Source organism: Triturus cristatus, chromosome 1_1 (assembly GCF_964204655.1).
Source record: "Triturus cristatus chromosome 1_1, aTriCri1.1, whole genome shotgun sequence".
NCBI classification, from domain to species: domain Eukaryota; kingdom Metazoa; phylum Chordata; class Amphibia; order Caudata; family Salamandridae; genus Triturus; species Triturus cristatus.
The window spans coordinates 124,676,925-124,695,833 of record NC_140579.1 but is presented as its reverse complement, the minus strand read 5'-3'; the positions used below and the strand labels follow the sequence as shown (position 1 = coordinate 124,695,833).

Sequence of the window (18,909 nt, the reverse complement as noted above, 5' to 3'; positions counted from 1 at the left end):
TTCCCTTGACCACTACTTGATTCCCCGAGGTCTCCTGACACAATGCTCACAGTAGGTTACCACCTCCTCAGAGCAGTCGCAATATATTCAATAGTTTGCCACATTACTTGCGGTCATCGACCATTGTTGCATTTCACTGCGAATCGCATTTAGGATGGAACTTCCCTTTGACTCTCCTTTCCAATTGCAATTCAGAGCAAGTTGTTAAACTAAGTCATTTTGCGATTCAGAAAGGCTTTACTAAATCGCAAAAGGGATTTAGTCGATAATGTAACGCCATTTTGCAGTAACCAAGCCTGTGATTTTATGAATTTCATGACTTTAAACATCCTTCCCCATGTTTTGTGCTCTGGGCTGCACCTGGACAATGCAGAATTCTAGCAGGGTTAAAAGTGCATTGTAGATTAAAGGGGACTTTTGTCTCTATCAGAAGATACATAAGCAAAGTTTACATCACATCCCAAATTAAGGAGACTTAATAGGAAAGTACCAACATAGGAGAGGAACAAAGGCCTCCTGAAAATGAATATGAGGTGCAGATCAGGAAAACAACACACTAACCAAAACAAAATTATTCTGCCTTCTTCATCAGATTTCATGTACAATGGGCCCTGAGGAAGGTGTATGACTGAAGAGTAGTCTCACACCGAAACATGCGTCGGCACGGCACTGAAGACCTAGCGGAGTTGATTATGATCATAATTATATAAAGACTATTGAGAAAAACAACATCAGTGATGTCATTTGAGATGTCATCAGTGATGTCACTGACCATGTCATGAATGATGTAATATGTGACATCATCAGCAGTGGATTGTGGGCGTGCGAGTTATAGTTAGCAGAACTAACGATAACGGACGAATTTCAATGGTTTTGTACGAGTGAAATGTCCAGCTAACTATAACGTCCCTGAAACCTATGGTTTTTTCAGTGAATTTCTAAGGTTTTTTAAATGCTAATTTCTAACTATAACGTGCCTGAAACCTATGGGTTTTTCAGTGAATTTCAAAGGTTTTTTAAATGCTAATTAATAACTATACCTACAAAGGTAGGACATGTGAAGAAAGAGGAAGAAAAGCGCAGAAAAAGCAAGACAAATGCAGAAAGAGGCAAAAGAAGTTTAGAAAGACAAAGAAAGCTAATGAAGGACACCTTTGCAGAATTGATGTTACTTTTCCCCCAAACTGCCTTTGTCTACTCTAACATGTGCCAAAGACAGAAATGGAAGTGGTCCAATCGATTTTGTCCACAGATTGAGAAAGCTAGAAAAAATGTCAATAAAGCTGTTTCTGCTTATCTCAGAGACCATAGTATGGGGTCCATATGCAACAACAATCTGCGTTTTAATATGGATGGCATCTACAGGACTGATGGTGTACATTTCACAGATAAGGGAAACAGAGTCCTTCTCAACAACTTAGGACTCTGTATTGGCACTTACATGTAGCTACAAAAGTCTCCCAATAAACACAAGGGCTCTTTTTAGAGCCACCCAATATCCTAACATATAACCTAGGTTTATATTAAAAACATTTTTTAATATTTTTGCTTGAAGTCGCGCACCCGGCGTGAATTGGAGTCGCGTACCCCTCGCGTTCACACTGGGGGGCCGGCTGAGTGCCGCGCTAGGGACACGACTCCTAATTTTACTGGAAAAAAACGGCTCCCACCATTAATTTCTATTCGCCCCGGGGACCCCATACCCCGGGGCTTAGGTAATTCGTTGGGGACCGTGGGGGAAGCCCCAATGCCCCCACGGTCCCGCCGGCGTGACCTTCGGGAGCCGGCGTTGCTTTTTGCGCTAGGAGTCGCGTACCCCTCGTGTTCACACCTTGGGGCCATGCTGAGCGCCGCGCTAGGGACGCGACTCCTAATTTTACCGAAAAAAAACCCGGCTCCCACCATTCATTTCGATTCGCCCTGGGGGACCCCATCCCCCGGGGCCTAGGCAATTCATTGGGGACCGTGTGGGGATCCGCAATGCCCCCACGGTCCCGCCGGCTCCCCGCGACCTTCGGGAGCCGGCATTGCTTTTCCACATGGGGAACTGCTGACATGCAGCTCCCCGTGTGGAAAAGCAATCTGGTTTGGATTTTGGAAGAGAGAGCAGGTTTCTCTGCTCTCTCTGCCAAAAATCCAAACTAGAGTTTGCTATGGTAGGGCGGGAGACGTGCTCCCGCCCTGCCATGGCAACAGCAGTGTCCCGGAGGTAGGCACCCCGGGATACAGAAGGAGCCAGCCCTGGTGGGTGGTGGTCCCAAGTGCCATCGAAGGCTCCTAGAGTGGGAGGCTGTACAGCCCCCCTCCCAACATTTCCAAAGCCCCCGGGGAGGTGGTGGTCCTCGGGGCTGGGGGGTCCATAATGGACCCTCACATTTAAACACTTAGTGCCCCGGGGAGTTAGCGGTCCCCGGGGCTGCGGGGGGCCCTCTGAGCCCCTGCTATACATATTGTAAATACCCCCGGAACCTGGCCCACCCGGGGGCTTAAAATTAACGAAGCCCTTGCTTCATTTTTTAAATTTTTCATACGGATCCACGCACCCAGCGTGCATTCGACTGTTTAAAAAAAAATATTGGGTGCCCAGGGTCTCCTTGAGGGACCCCCTGAGCAGGCCTAGGGGGTCAGGGTGTTTCTACCCTGCCCCCTTTTCTTCTATCTCACCTTTGTTTCTATACTCTATAACTCACGCGACCGCAATCCTCTGCTGATGACGTCAGATATTACATCACTGTATTTAGATACCTATTTACCCATGTCTTCTTCCATTAATCTTTAGCTATACATATATTACAAATATTTATTTTTCAGAAAGACACATATTTAATCAGTGATGTAATATCTGACGTCATCAGCAGAGGATTGCGGTCGCGTGAGTTATAGTTGCCTGCACTAACTATAATGGGGGAATTTCATTGTTTTTTTCCGAGGGAAATGTCCAGCTAACTATAACATGTGTGAAACCTATGGTTTTTTAAGTGAATTTGCAAGGTTTTTTAAATGCTAATTCCTAACTATAACGTGTGTGAAACCTATGGTTTTTTAAGTGAATTTGTGCGGTTTTTTAAATGCTAAGTTATGTATTTATTAATATATTTTTTTTCAGGTTCTTCACCGTGCGCGCACCGTGCGCGCACGGTGCACTTCGCACACCGTGCGCGCGCTGTGGCCGCTCGGTGCGCTTCGGGCACCGAGCACCCACAAGGCGTTGTGCGTACCGTGCGCGCACACCGCGCTTTTTAAAAAAAAAATGTTTTTCTCATCCTTGGGGGTCCTTCAGTGACCCTCCGACCAAGGCTAGGGGGTCAGGAACTGTCCACCCTGCCCCCTTTTCACATTCTCCACCTTTGTTTTTCACTGCCTCAGACTGCGAGAGACAAAATGGCGGCCGACACTTCCTGATTTCGACCAACTGGAATGTTTACTATCATGTAACCACCAATCAGAATTACGTACGCGCACGGTGCGCGCTTATAGATATATATGTACTTTTAACTGAAATTTTCTCAGGAACTACTGAACAGATTGACTCCAGATATTCAAAAGGCACATCCCTGACCTGAGGACTACCTCTCTGCCAAATTTCAAGTAATTCTGTTCAGCCGTTCGGGCTGTACCTTGGACTAAAGGTCCCTATGGAAAAATGCATGGGGAAAACGCGTTCTGGGACCCCCCTTTTTTCTCGGTCCCCGCTTGACTAATCACACCGAGACTTTCAGGGTAGGAGCGGAGCGGAGCGCCCCACCTATTTTGAAAAATTTGCGAGGATTCGTCAACCGGCGCCAAAGTTATTCAAAATAGAATTTTCAGATTTCCTATAGAAACACGGTCCTAACTATAACTATCTACTGGCGACCGCCAGTAGATAATATATATATATAATATATAGATAACTATAACTCGCGCGACCGCCACTCTATCACAAGGATGATGTCATCAGTGATGTCATGAGTGATGCCACTGACCATGTCATGAGTGATGCAATATGTGACGTCATGAGCAGTGGATTGCGGGCGCGCGAGTTATAGTTATCTGAACTAACTATAACGGGGGAATTTCATTGGTTTTTTACGAGTGAAATGTCCACCTAACTATAACATGTGTGAAACCTATGTTTTTTTAAGTGAATTTGCGAGGTTTTTTAAATGCTAATTCCTACCTATAACGTGTGTGAAACCTATGGTTTTTTAAGTGAATATATATATAAGGTCGCCAGTAGATAGTTATAGTTAGGACCGTGTTTCCATAGGAAATCTCAAAATTCTATTTTGAACAACTTTGGCGCCGGTTGACGAATCTTCGCGAAATTTTAAAAACGAATGGGGCGCTCCGCTCAGCTCCTACCCTGAAAGTCTCAGGGGGATTCGTCAAGCGGGGGCCGAGAAAAAAAGGGGGTCCCAAAACGCATTTTCCCCATGCATTTTCCCATAGGACCTTTAGTCGAAGGTACAGCCCGAACGGCTGAACAGAATTACTTGAAATTTGGCAGTGAGGTAGTCCTCAGGTCAGGGATGTGCCTTTTGCATATATGGAGTCAATCTGTTCAGTAGTTTCAGAGAAAATTGCAGTAAAAAGCACATACATATCTATAGCCGCGCACCGTGCACGCACCGTGCGCGCACCCTAACGTGCGCGAGCGTAATTCTGATCGGTTGTTACATGTCAGTCAACGTTCGAATCGGTCGAAATCAGGAAGTGTCGGCCGCCATTTTGTTTGTTTTCAGTGCGAGAGTGGAAAAGGAAGGTGGCGAACGTGAAAAGGGGGCAGGGTAGAGAGTTCCCCCCTAGCCCTTGTCAGGGGGTCCCTGAAGGACCCCGAAGGCAGAAAAAAACATTTACATTTTTTTTTTTAAATCGCAGGGGTGCGCTCACCGTGCGCACACGGTGAAAAACCATTAAAAAAAATATATAAAAAATATAATAATACATACATAACTTAGCATTTAAAAAACCATACAAATTCACTGAGAAAACCACAGGTTTCACACACGTTATAGTTAGGAATTAGCATTTAAAAAACCTTGCAAATTCACTTAAAAAACCATAGGTTTCACACATGTTATAGTTAGGTGGATATTTCACTCGTAAAAAACCAATGAAATTCCCCCGTTATAGTTACTTCAGATAACTATAACTCGCGCGACCGCCACTCTATCACAAGGATGATGTCATCAGTGATGTCAAGAGTGATGCCACTGACCATGTCATGAGTGATGTAATATGTGACGTCATGAGCAGAGGATTGCGGGCGCGCGAGTTATAGTTATCTGAAGTAACTATAACGGGGGAATTTCATTGGTTTTTTACGAGTGAAATATCCACCTAACTGTAACATGTGTGAAACCTATGGTTTTTTAAGTGAATATATATATATATATATATATATATATATATATATATATATATATATATATATATATATATTCACTGAAACAAAAAAAAGGTAAAAATATCGCTGTAGTTAGGTGAATATGTCAATGAAAACATTAAGGTTTTGAACTAAAAAAAACACAGAAATTCACCACTTATAGTTAGCAGAGCCAACTAGATCTTGCTGCCTGCACCATCCATTGGTTATGACCTTACATATTGCATCTCTCATGACATGTTCTATGACATCATTTATGACATCACAAAATATAGGAAGGAAGGTGCTTCTCTTTCAGATTTCTGTTTTTATTTAAAACCTTTTTTAAAAAAAATATATTTTTGTAGGACGCATAAATCAAATGAGTTTCGATATAACACGTGAAAGGATGCGAGCCCTCCACGAATTCGAGTATCGGAAACCTTCGTATACGCAACCTCCGGATAAGTATATTTCTCAGGTCAGTAATGGCACCTTCCTTCAGTCTATCAATTACGATACCAATATTTTACTAAAAGTGAAAAGTTCTCCTACACCTGGGGTTTACAGATACATAATTTAAAAAAAACGACAAGACATCTTACAGTTTTTTCTGACAAGTTTATTTTGTGGCTATTCCTGACGAAGGCGTTTACAGCGCCGAAACGCGCGTCGAAGATCATAAATTTGCCACTCATTGTTTTGTTATTTCTTTTAATAGGATAAATGAAATATAATAAGGATCAATTAATGTATCAATTTGACCTTTCTATTTCAGATTATTGATGTTTTTTATTAAAATTATTAATATTTTGACATTTATAAACTGGTTTGGAACTCATTTTTGTATGTTATTAGGTTTATTATGTTCTTACTCTTTGTCCTAGGAATTATATTTTCCATTGTCAATTTGCCCTGTCCTAGGAACTACAGGGGGTCCTTATTATTTACATGCTATAACATCATTTATGACATGACTGATTACATCACTGATTATGTCACTAATGACATCTCAAAAGACATAATTGATGAGATCACTGATGACATGACTTATGACATCACTGATGACATCATCTAGTGAGTGTGTTAGTGTGTTTTATAGTTGGCGGGTATCTATCTACCATATTTCTTTTCTACCTAATTTTGTACAGCTTGTATCCAGCTAATGGGTGAAACTGTTTACAGAACGCATGTGCTTTTTATGCATCATAGGTGTGTAGAGGTATTGAACACATTATAGATCTTTGTATTGGAGAGTAACTCTGTGTGCAGGTGACAGTTGATAACTTATGTCCAGTATGTTTAACACAAGTTCTTTGGTTCTGCAGAAAAAGTTTCCAACAGGACGATTCCACATAGTAGATACTAAGTATTAGCAGCCTTGAGTTATCAGACAGAATCATCTCAGCATGACAATTTCTACATAACATAGAAGACTGTGGGCATAATAGTAATAACCCATGTGCGTGTGCTTGTTTAGCTTCAAAAGATGGGCTTTCTGTGAAGTTTTTACCAGAGTATGAAGGATGCAGGCAAAATGATCTTTAGCACCTTCGACCTTGGTTATTTTAAGTGAATAGAGTCATTTTTGAAAAGTGTTGCATAGAGTTTACATTGTTCTTCGTAGATACTTTTTAGCACTCACTAGTGTATTTTTAATGAGAGTTTCACTGTCTGTAAACAGTGTGGTACAGAGAAAACTCCCTCCATAGAGTGAATAGTTTACAACACCCACTTTTCTACTCATATCACCAACATTTCTCAATGTAGGTTTGGTGACTGTTTGATACAGATAAGTGCTGTCTGTAGAAGGGCATTCATTTTAGAACAGACGTGGAGAATCTTGAGGAACTCGGCTTTTTCCGAACAGTTGCATACCTATTGAACATCGTGTGCAATTAAGGTTTCCCTGTCAGCTATGGTTGATTCTTAATGTGAACTAGGCTACCCTGAAATGTATGGTATAGGGTCAATGTTGCACATAACACATGCTTGCTACACCTAAGGGTGTTGTATCTGTGATGGCATTAACAATGCTTCATATTACTCCACGCTATTTTGTACTTACTTTCAGGTCTCTAACGCCACACTAGTTTATAGAGTAATGTGTACAGAAGAATCTTGGATTATGTCATCAGTGATGTCATCAATGTTGGCTTTTGAGATGCCATCAGTGATGTCATAAATTATGCCATAGAGCATGTAATGAGTGATGTTTTGGAGACTTAAGGCATTACGTAGATTTCTTCACTTCCTACCTATTAACTGTAGGAAGTCAGTGGTTTATGCTCTAATCACTTCCCAACTTGACTACGCTAATAGCCTGTACATGGGCCTCCCTGAGTATCTGATGAGGAGACTGCAGCGTATCCAAAATGCAGCAGCTAGGCTCATCAGAAATGTGCCATTACGATATCACATCACTCCCCATTTGCGCAGCCTACATTGGCTCCCTGTGAGGAAAAGAGTTCAGTTTAAAGCTTTTGTTTTGGCTCATAGAGCAATAAGAGGGGTAGGCCCTTTCTATCTGAAGCGGAGGCTCCAGAAATACCATCAAGCAAGAACGCTTAGATCTAACAGCTGCAATCTCTTGGTCACTCCCCGCTTTAAGAAGGCAAGGATGGGTGGTCGTGCTTTTTCCGTTAAAACAGCATTTTATGGAATACACTGCCGAATGATCTGCGACAGCTGGATGCGGAACTGCCTTTTAGGAAGGCCCTTAAAACCTGGTTGTTTGGGCTACCCTAAAGACAGATGCTCCCTCTGGCCTATCTCTCCCTCCCTCAATTTGTTGGATGCTAGCGCCGGGACACTTCCGTTGGAAGTAGCTGCGCGCTCTGGAAATGCTAATAATAATAATAATAAATAATAATAATGTAATATGTGAGGTCATAAGCAGTGCATGGCGGGGAGCAAGGTCTACTAACTATAACTGGTGAATTTCTGTGTTTTTTTTAGTTCAAAATGTAATGTTGTCACTGATATATTCACCTAACTATGCGTTTACTTTAACCTTTGCTTTTTTACTGTGAATTTCTAAGGTTTTTCTTAAATACAAACAGATCTTCTTATCACACCTAACCATAATGTTACTTTAAACTTTGTTTTATCAATGAATTTTTATTTTTTTAACGTAAAGTAATACTTTATTGCCATACCTAAAGCCCACCTCATGCCACGCACAACCGAAGGCTGCAGCCTGACCCTGCAGCGAACTCCCCACAAGCAGCCAGCCCCAGGCTGCGCACTGCCTTCATCCGCGCATAGCAGGGAGTTGGCAAAAGTGTTGCCCCCCTCCCCGAGCCATGCCAACCCAACTCGGAGGCAGCTAACTCTCCCACAGACAGCCAACCACATGCTGGGCACGGCCATTTGTCGTGCGCGGCTTGGGGTTGACGGCAGGGACTGGCTTACAGCCAGGCCCTGCGTCCAACTCCCAGAGTCAGCCAAACCCACTCTGCACACAGCCTTAGGTAATGCATGATGTGGGGTTAGCAGCAGGGCCTATCGTGCAGCCAGACCCTGCTTCTAATTCTCTGTAGGCAGCCGACCACATGCGGCACATAGTCTTTGGCCATGCACAGCGGGAGGCTGTCCAAAGGGCAACAACTCCACGCTCAAACTTTGGCGGGCACAGCGTAGTGTTGGCCTTCGGCCCCGGGAACTCCTTACCCTGGGCCTGAAACACATCTATTGAGGGAAGGGGGTTATGGAGCCTCCTCAATCCTTTGTTGGTCCCTGAGACCCCCCCCCCCTCCCCGGGCCAGTTTTAATAAAAATGTGGAAGAGGGCATGTCAATCTTCCTAAGCCTTAAAAGTCCCCGTGGACCCTATCCCAGGGACCAATTACAAATAAACAGGGTACGAGGGCCACAGCCCCTCTTACGAGCCATAATAGACTCCCGGGCCCACAGCTTGTGGGGCCAAATACAATTAAAAAGGGGAGAGGGCTATGCGGTCCTCTCTCCCCAAGCCTTAATGGGCCACGGGGACCACATCTCTGAAGCCAAATTCTAAGGCGAGGGTACTCTAGCCTTATTAGGATCAAGGCCCAAGGACACGCCGCCCACAGGGCCAATATTATAAAAAAGGGATGCAGAATTGCCCCTCTCGCTGAGTATTATTAGGCCCGGAAACCACATCATCTGACCCAAACCAATAAAAATGGGAAGAGGGGCCTTGTGTTCCCCTCCCTGAACCTTCATAGGGCATGGGACCCCATCGCCTGAGGCCTTTTTTTTGTTTAAAAGGTGAGAGGGGCAACACGGACCCATCCTAGAGTATTATCAGGCCTGTGGGACCCCCGCCTGGTTCAAAGCCAATTAAAAGGTGAAAGAGGCATGCAGCCCCAATCTCTGAGTCTTCTTGTGCCCCATCTCTGAGGCCAAATATAATATAATAGAGGAGGGAGGCATGTGCGCCCCTCCCGAGCATTTATTAGGCCCAGTGGATCCTATCCTACTCGCTGCGTAATTAATAAATTGAGGGGGTGTGGGGCCGCCCTCCCTGAGACTAATTAGGCACCAGGGGCCAAAATATAAATGAAAGGGAACGGGGCACGCAGCCCCCCTTCACAAGTCTTTACAGGCCCCAGGGAAATGTGCCCCTAGGGTCATATCATCCTATTTTTGCCCTAGGGATCCCATCTCCCATGGAGCCGCATCAATATTAGGTGGGTGCCCCAGTGCACACTCAGGTCACCCATTGACCTACACATTGGGGGCCACAGAGGGAGCCCCCTTTGTTCCAGCTGGCTCCCAGCATGGTGCGTGAGCCTGCATTGCTCCTGCCCAGGGAGAGCAGCTATTGCGGGCAGGAAAACAGAACACGAGTCTGGTTCCAGCCAGCTGGGGCATTTTTAAAGTTCCCACCAACTGGGCGCAGACTTAGGGCTTCATTATGATGTCGGCAGAAAGCCTCCTCCCGACAGTCGGATTCCCCTAGGCCGTGTCGTAACACTTCCGACCTACTCGGTCGGTTTACAATCTGCCTGACCGATTACGATGTTCGTGGTTGAATTGTAAACCGCATGGTCTTTCCGAATTGGTTCCAACCGGCTCTCTGAGAATTTGTGTCGATCGGAATCACATCGTACAGCTCTATGGACGGTGTTTCCGACCGAGCGATTACGATGCCGGTTTCCAGCAGCCTTTCTGAGTCAGCCTGCTTGGCACGAAAATGCTGTTTGAAAGTGACTTTGGGGGCCCCTAGCAGGGCCCCTTTCTTCCTGCGGCCTCTGGTTGAGGGGCTTAGGGGGTACTTAAGGGACCCCCTGTAAAACCCTGCACTGTGTGCCTGGCACAATGGGGTGTCCGTGACAAGGTGCAGGGTTTTCTGCACTCCCCCCATTTCCCCATAGGAGCCTGTGTAGTCGGGCGAACACGGGCTCCCACAGAAGTCAATGGGAATCCGAACGTACAGTGTTCGGTCACATCGTAATCGGTCGGGCGGAACTGCTGACCGTGAGTCAGTCAGTCCCGATTCCGAGACGGAATCGGGGCAGAAAGTTTCCACCTGATATCGTAATGAGGCCGTTAGTGTTTGCTCCCGTTTGGCGGGAGATTTGCAAATGCTCTGTCTAGATGGGAGCAAACACATGTTTTCCTGTCCGCGGTACTGCAGGCACAGAAAATGCTATGTCCTGGGGTTGGTCTCTTCAGGGCAATGGAAGTGAGCTGGCCTCAGGGGAGGGTGTCTCTGAGGCCATTAAAGGCTCAGGGAGGGGGGCCATAAAGTCCCCCTCCCCTTTAATTAAAGTGACAGCCTTGGGGGATGGGACCCCCAGGGCCTTTTTAAGACTCGGGGAGGGGGATGGGGTCCCTGGGGTCAAAAACAGCTAAATAGGCTGGGCAGTGGGTGCTGTTTGATACATTTTTTAATGAGGTTTTCCAAAAACAAATTCATCCGCCTCAGCTCCTTCCTCTAAAGGCTTTGGGTAATTTATCAGGGGCTGATAAAAATGTAGGTGGTCCCGAAACGCAATTTCCCAATGCAATTTCCACAGCTGGATGAAATTACAGCAAATTGTCAGAAAGCTAAATCTTTACCCACAGAGTGTGCTTATTGGGATTTGTTGTAAATATGTTTAGTAGTTTTGGATTAATTAAGGTTCAAGAAAATAGAGATATATTGACTGTTGGCTCCTCTTGAGTCCTGCGGGACGAGCAATTTAAAAGATGAAGGGTTATGATTGGCTGAGCAGGCTCTTTAGGGCCGAGATACATCCATCGGGAGCGAGCATTCTGTTGGCAGGCAGCAACATGAAATGTTGCAGCCGTTATTATGTAATATTATCTATTAACATAAGTGAATATAGCTAGGCACTGTGGGAAATGTTAAGATAATAGTTCTGTTTGTCCTACTTCCAAATACCGTGCACTTTGCCTTGTGGGTCACAAGGCCTACATAGGGGTGACATTAATATTTCAAAGGACGGTTTCTGCCTGTCAAATGGGTTTATTTTAACAGGTCACAGTGCATGTTTTCACTTTAACAGTCGGCCTACAATCCTAGGTATAAAGCCATGTTTGCACTGCCATTGTAGTGAGCGGCACAATATGTTCTGCAGTCCACTAGTGGCATTTAACTTAACATAACATGTGTATTTGTAAAGCGCACTTATCACCCCTGGGTCTCAAGTCGCTGAATAACAGATGTTTATTATTACCCAACTCAATGATACTCCTTTTATCGACCACAGATGGATGAAAGGCTGAGTGGACCCACCGGAATTTGAACCTGTGACAATGAAGTCTAACACAGGCCCGGCAGTAGATGCATTAGTACACTAAGCCACCAGACTAGCAAAAGGTGAAAAATCTAGAGTGACCATGTAGAAAAAGCATATTTTCTCTATATATATAAACCTTCAGACTTAAATCCACAAAGCAACACCTAAACAAGCATTTGCAATTCAATAGGTCTTGCATTCACGCGAGTTTAAGCTATTGGCATTGTAAATGACAATGCCTATTATTTTTTTTTTTTCAAAACATACATAAAAGGCATTGTCATTTACAATGCCAATAGCTTAAACTCGCGTACATGGGAGACCTTTTGCATTGCACAGCGCAGCGCCGCTTCAACAACACCGCGCTCAGATTATTTTTTTCATTTTATTTTTTAACTGTAACACTAAGCGCGGTTTCTTTGTCTATAGAAATGCAATTGCAATACAATATACCAGTATTTCAATGGCCTGTCCGGCGTTAATGGAGTCTTGTTCAGAGACGCAGTTATGTGGCAAACTTAACTGAATTTACACAGAGTTCCTAGTTCCGAGTCCAGCGTTGCAATGTGAAGATGTGCCATCCTTTGTAACTTACTGAAATCTAAGGTTTGTCTCAGTTCCCATACAATGGGAGCATTAAGAAGTGATGACGTTTGCAAATATGCCATACAAGTACACTATCTCACACAAATATTGTATCCCCTCCTCAAAAGGCCCAGGTAGGTGAAGTCCCCGGCCCCTCTCTGAGAGTCATTTACTTTGGAGGCCCTGGGAAGTGAAGTCCCCATCCTCTCTATGAGACTAATTCAAGTATCCAAACAAGGTAAAGTCCCCAACCCAACTCTAAGTCACTTACGGCAGCTATATGAAGTCCTCAGCCCCATTCTAAGAGTCACATACATAAGAGGCCTGGTGGGGTGAGATCTCCAACCCCTCTCTGAGAGAATCTTATATAGAAGGCTCAACTACATAAAGTCCATGTGCCCTCTCTGAGAGTTTCTTACTTAGCAAAGTCCTCTTCTATCTCTGGTAGTCGCTTGCTTAGAAACATCAGGTAATAAAGCTCTGAGAGTCACTTTCTCTGGAGGCCCAGGTAGGCTAAGTCCATGACCCTTCTCTGAGAGTGACTCACTTAGGAGGCCCAGGTAGGTTAAGTCCATGGCCCTTCTCTGAGAGTGACTCACTTAGGAGGCCCAAGTAGGTTAAGTCCATGGCCCTTCTCTGAGAGTGACTCACTTAGGAGGCCCAGGTAGGCTGAATCCATGGCCCTTCTCTGAGAGTGACTCACTTAGGAGGCCCAGGTAGGTTAAGTCCATGGCCCTTCTCTGACAGTGACTCACTTAGGAGGCCCAGGAAGGTTAAGTCCATGGCCCTTCTCTGACAGTGACTCACTTAGGGGGCACAAGTAGGTTAAGTCCATGGCCCTTCTCTGAGAGTGACTCACTTAGGAGGCCCAGGTAGGTTAAGTCCATGGCCCTTCTCTGGCAGTGACTCACTTAGGAGGCCCAGGTAGGTTAAGTCCATGGCCCTTCTCTGACAGTGACTCACTTAGGAGGCCCAGGTAGGTTAAGTCCATGGTCACTCTCTGAGAGTCACTTACTTAAGAGGCCCAGGTAGGCTGAGTCCATGGCCCTTCTCTGAGAGTGACTCACTTAGGAGGCCCAGGTAGGTTAAGCCCATGGGCCTTCTCTGAGAGTCATTTACTTACGAGGCCCAGGTAAGTTTAGTTTATTTCCCTTCTCTGAGAGTCACTTACTTAAGAGGCCCAGCTGGGTGAAGTCCCTCTTTGTGAGCCACTTACTTGGGAAGCCCAGACAGCTCTAGTCCATGGCTCCTCTCTGAGAGTCACTTACTTAGGAGGACCAGCAGGGCGAAGTCCCTCTTTAAGAGTCCTATGCTTGGGAAGCCCAGGTAGGTGAAGCCCCTCTCTGCGAGTCACTTACTTGGGAGGCCCAGCTAGGTGAAGTACGTCTCTGGGAGTCACTTGATAAGGAGGCCCAGCAGGGTACTGAGAGTCACTTACTTAAGAGGCCCAGGTAGGCTGAGTCCATGGCCCTTCTCTGAGAGTGACTCACTTAGGAGGCCCAGGTAGGTTAAGCCCATGGGCCTTCTCTGAGGGTCACTTACGAGGCCCAGGTAGGTTTAATCTATTTCCCTTCTCTGAGAGTCACTTACTTAAGAGGCCCAGCTGGGTGAAATCCCTCTTTGCGAGCCACTTACTTGGGAGGCCCAGGCAGGTCTAGTCTATGGCTACTTTCTGGGAGTCACTTACTTAGGAGGACCAGCAGGGTGAAGTCCCTCTTTGAGAGTCCCATGCTTGGGAAGCCCAGGTAGGTGAAGCCCCTCTCTGCGAGTCACTTACTCGGGAGGCCCAGCTAGGTAAAGTACATCTCTGGGAGTCACTTGATAAGGAGGCCCAGCAGGGTGAAGTCCCTCTCTGGAGTCACTGAAAGGCCAGGGTCGTGGCTAAGGAGCCGGCCTTTTGTCTTTGCTAGCCCCCTGGGATCAGTCTACTCCCGGGGTCAGTCCAAACAAATCCCAGCCTTCTTGAGCCGGTGCCTCCCCTAGGTGATCAAGGCACTGCTGCTCGACCCCCCGTGGGGCCCTCAGCCCTCAGTCATGGCAGTATCTACGCCCGTGCTGGGCGTCGAGAAGGATGTATTCGGAAGATTCTGGAGCCACAATCGCTGGCGCTATGCGCATGCGTAAAACCTACCTATGTTTACCAATGGAACAATGCCCCTTCCCACTGAACCGCGGATCACGTTAGCAGGCTTCGTAGGGCGCCACCCAGCCTTTACCCTGCGTCAGGAGCGATTGGCAACCACAAAACCAAACAAGCATTTGCAATGCATCAGGACTCGCATTTACGCGAGGCCTATTGCATTGCATACGAGAATGCGAGAAGTCACGGACTCAAAGTAAAGGGGCAAGTACCCATGGAAGGATACAAATGATGACGTGGCCGTCATTAGGAGGGACTAAAAAGCCTGTAAACCAATCGGAAGCCAGAATTTAGGAAGGACAAGGACACAAGCCAATGAACCATAAAATATAGGCGGGGCGTGGGTGGGGATTCCCTCACGTACTGAACTACCACAGATCTTCCCTAATGCAAAGCTTGCGCGCTGACTCTAGGCTCAACCTAAAAAGAACAGGAACGCTTGTGATCAAAAAAACTTTACATGCCACTGCTCAAATAACCCTCCGCCCCTACACCTGCATATGAATAACAGCCCTAAAGCATTTTAAAAAGTAGGAGAAGGTGGGTAAGGGCTTCTGTGGATGATGAAGCAGTTCTAAAACGTCCCAGCTGCTCAACGCATGTAGGGAGGTGGCGCACATTTATTGGCATCATTTACCAAGACTCATAGCAACAATTGTCTCAAGGTGACGTGTGAGAGCTCTTGGAAAGTAGTGTCTCTTTATTAGTGACATGTTTCCTCTGTGTAAAGGATCTCACCGGTATAATCCCCCACCCTCTCCCCTGTGATGCATGACTTGGCAGTAGAGGGAGAGTTGACAAAATGTTCTTGGAAATAATTTATAATCTGAAGTGTGGTCTTTGCAGTCTCAATGGGGGTGGAGCTGCTCCATGCAGAACTAGGTCACGGGCCACAGGTGTTTCTTAATTACAGTCTGCCTAATTTTCAGAACTGTGTTTGTATTACAGACTTCTTCTGATCTGCTCTATGTTCAACTGGATCATTTTCCAATCCAGCATGACATCAAGCAAGCGCGCCTCGGCGAGCGGGCTACCATTTACGCTACCGTTGTCTGAGACAACAGAACACCACATGCTGTGGCTTGGAGAACCACACACGACGTGAACCACATACCACATGGTCCAGCATGGAGAACCACATGCCTCTTGCTCCAGCATCGACAACCACATACCACATGGTCCAGCCTGGAGAGCCACACGCCTCTTGCTCCAGCATCAAGAACCACACTAAACCTTGTTTGCAGTTTGCATGTGCTTGGGTTGTGAGCACTAGTGGTATGGGCCGGGCGTCTTCTTTCTGGTGGGTTAGGGTTTCTGGGTGTAGGGGGTAGTTTTAGGGTCCAGGGTGGTTTAGGTTTTGGGGTACTGGGATATTTTTAGGGGTCAGGGTGAGATAGGGTTTTAGGGTGTAGGGGGTATTTTTAGGGTTCAGGGTGTATGCCAGGCGATAGGTTACTATTACGATTAATTTTTTGTTTTAAAGTACCACTCACCTGCATTGTCAGCACTTCCCCTCCCCACTTGGACTGGTACATGGCAGCATCTAACAAGTGGATCCCAGCTCTTCATCTGACATCATTGGGGTGAATGATTGGTTTTTGCACCGAGCATTGCTAGGGAGGTTGGGAGGTAAGTCGTGTCCTGGGGACCGCTGCATGCTCCTCTCAATATCTACTCACATGATGCCAAATTTGTTGGCAGATCCTATTCTTTAATCTGCTGTCTGCTGCAAGCCTTCATCAATGCATTTCCAGGCCCTCATCAGTGTATTTACAGTCTTCAGATCTGGATGTGCATGAGGTAGATGTTCTGTGAATAATACCAAATGAAAATTTTGGCCTGCAACAAATTAGTGCCTCTTAACCTGAAGGTATAAGGCCCGACTCCATTTGAATCATCAATCTGTCTGCGTTTGACACAGATATTGTCTCCTTATCTTTCCAAGAACCTTGAAAGTGTCAAGTCATTTAGATATAGACATCAACAAAACACCTGATGTGACATCCGTCTGTAACAAATGCCTTGTTCTCCCAATTTCAAGGTCACACAAAGAACAACAGCCAAAACAGTATAGTCATACTATTATCTTATATGTTTAAAGGAATGCATCAAAGACTGGAATCTCTATGCTCGTTCGGGTATATCAAACATTACTAAGGTGATGTTGGAAATTCCCTCTTTGATAAGATATAGCATAAAAGGACGGCCACTTGATCATTTGTGAGGAAAGGTCCTTTGTCCCAGATTATTGTGAGCAAGATACTATCAGAGGAATATCCTGCCTGCCAGAGATACGGCTGCATCGCACGTTCTACTGAAATCTGATGCAGAGCCGAGTCCGGGAGGAGCTGATGCTGATGCGAATCGTGTTCGTCTTTCGATTGGGAACATGGCTTCCTTTACTGATATTTACAGCACTTTGCTGTAAACAGGTACGCATTATTCTCATTCTGCCTAAGAAAATTAAGTTTCAAGTTATTCTACTCTCCTAGCTGTTCTAGTATGGTGCGTAGAAGTAGGTTTTAGAGTGTTAGGTTTATTAGAGGACATTTAACCATGGTAGAACTGTCCATTTTATTCTTGTTGATCGCAACTTGCATTTGTGCTGTTTTAATTGTATTCTGTGTGGTTATTTGAGATGTATTGAGCAACAGGATGCACCTCTTGAAATAAACTCCCTTTTTTTATTTAAATTGTCTTATCCTTACCGCATCTTGTGTGTGTGTTATTGAGAAGAACGACAAAGGTTTGTTTCTGATCACCACTGTGACTCTGGATCCCTGTTTAGGGACTGCTAGTATGAACTATACTCTTAAAGGGTACCCCCAATGTTCCTTCCAGGCTATGCACAGGGGATAACACATCAAAATGTACATTCAAGAAACCGCTTGCCTATTCATTTATAAAGAATCAGTCTTCAAGTTTTACTAACTCATTGTTACTTAAAAAATCTTTTTATTTCATGTCATTTAGCTTGAAAAATTGTTCATAGAAAATTCATAGCAAATTCATAACAATAATATAGATTAACTTCAGTAGTATATACTTTCAAATTCGATCACTTCTTCCAAAATGACATGAAATTTGTGATTCTTCATGCTAACAATTTTTACAAACTCAAATAGAAATGATTAAAAACATAGCCACAAACCCAAAGCAATATCACATTCATACGAAGCACTCAATCATGCATCCTCCAAACAAGGCTCCCACCACCCCAGACCCTTCGTAGTAGCGCAGGGAGGAAACGCCTCTCCCGTCTTCCATCCATTTGACTTGGCCGGGGGATTCAACACACGCTCAACACGCGTTGGCCTTAAGAACTCACAACCACCTTCTTCAGGACTCCTTCTTCAATATCCTTTTTCATATGAAATAATAGAGTTTGTGCTAAATATAGAAGAACAATATATATTTTTACTATATTATATTTATGGGTTAGAAAGCAACCAACAAAATATTTCACTCCTAGAACCAAATAAATAAAAAGATTCCACCAAATGACACCAGTAAATTGTCCACCATAGAGCAACACGACATGATAAGAATACACCATGACCACAAACACCCATGTGTTGAATGGCCAGTCATCACCCTTTCATTTGTGATGCTCCCCATGCATTACCATGGCCCAGGCCACTACACCCTGTATATTGTAGGAGACTTACTAGATATCTAACTCTATATATTGTTGCATCTTTTACTTGCTGTTTCCAGATCTTATACTCGCTGTGCATAACTCACTTTCGTTCACAAGGTAATTTTGATCTTGTAAATTGCGTGATCAACTGGAGACAAAACAATGCCAGGCAGGCTGATTAAATTCCCATCATGGAAGGCTGTGGCATCCTCTCCAAGAAGAAATATTTATCAGATGGAAACCTTTACATTACACAGCACAGTGTCCTCTGATGTCCTTCCCAAGCAGGACATAGGAGGACAGATGGCTATGTCTTAGTTCTCCTGTGAATTACAGAATGAGAGTAGTTGGGTCACATAAGAGATGGGTGGAGTGAAGACTAGTAGTTATGGATAGTATTAAAAGCTATGATTCCTGTTCGATCTAGTAGTTTCAGGTGCTACGTTTCAAGCTGGCGCTCATATATG

At 45.0% G+C, this 18,909-nt stretch overlaps 1 protein-coding gene across 3 annotated transcripts in view; it reads left to right on the top strand.

The window, feature by feature from the left end:
• Window positions 1-17,495, top strand: part of LOC146869749 (uncharacterized) — a 101,833-nt gene extending 84,338 nt beyond the window's left edge. For all 3 annotated transcript variants that reach the window (XM_085614146.1, XM_085614154.1, XM_085614138.1), the window contains one exon: window positions 15,751-17,495. In XM_085614146.1, coding sequence (XP_085470272.1) covers window positions 15,751-15,858 — 108 coding nt within the window. In that variant the 3' untranslated portion in view covers window positions 15,859-17,495. The remainder of the gene's footprint in view (window positions 1-15,750) is intronic.
• The last annotated feature ends 1,414 nt before the right edge of the window (window positions 17,496-18,909 follow it).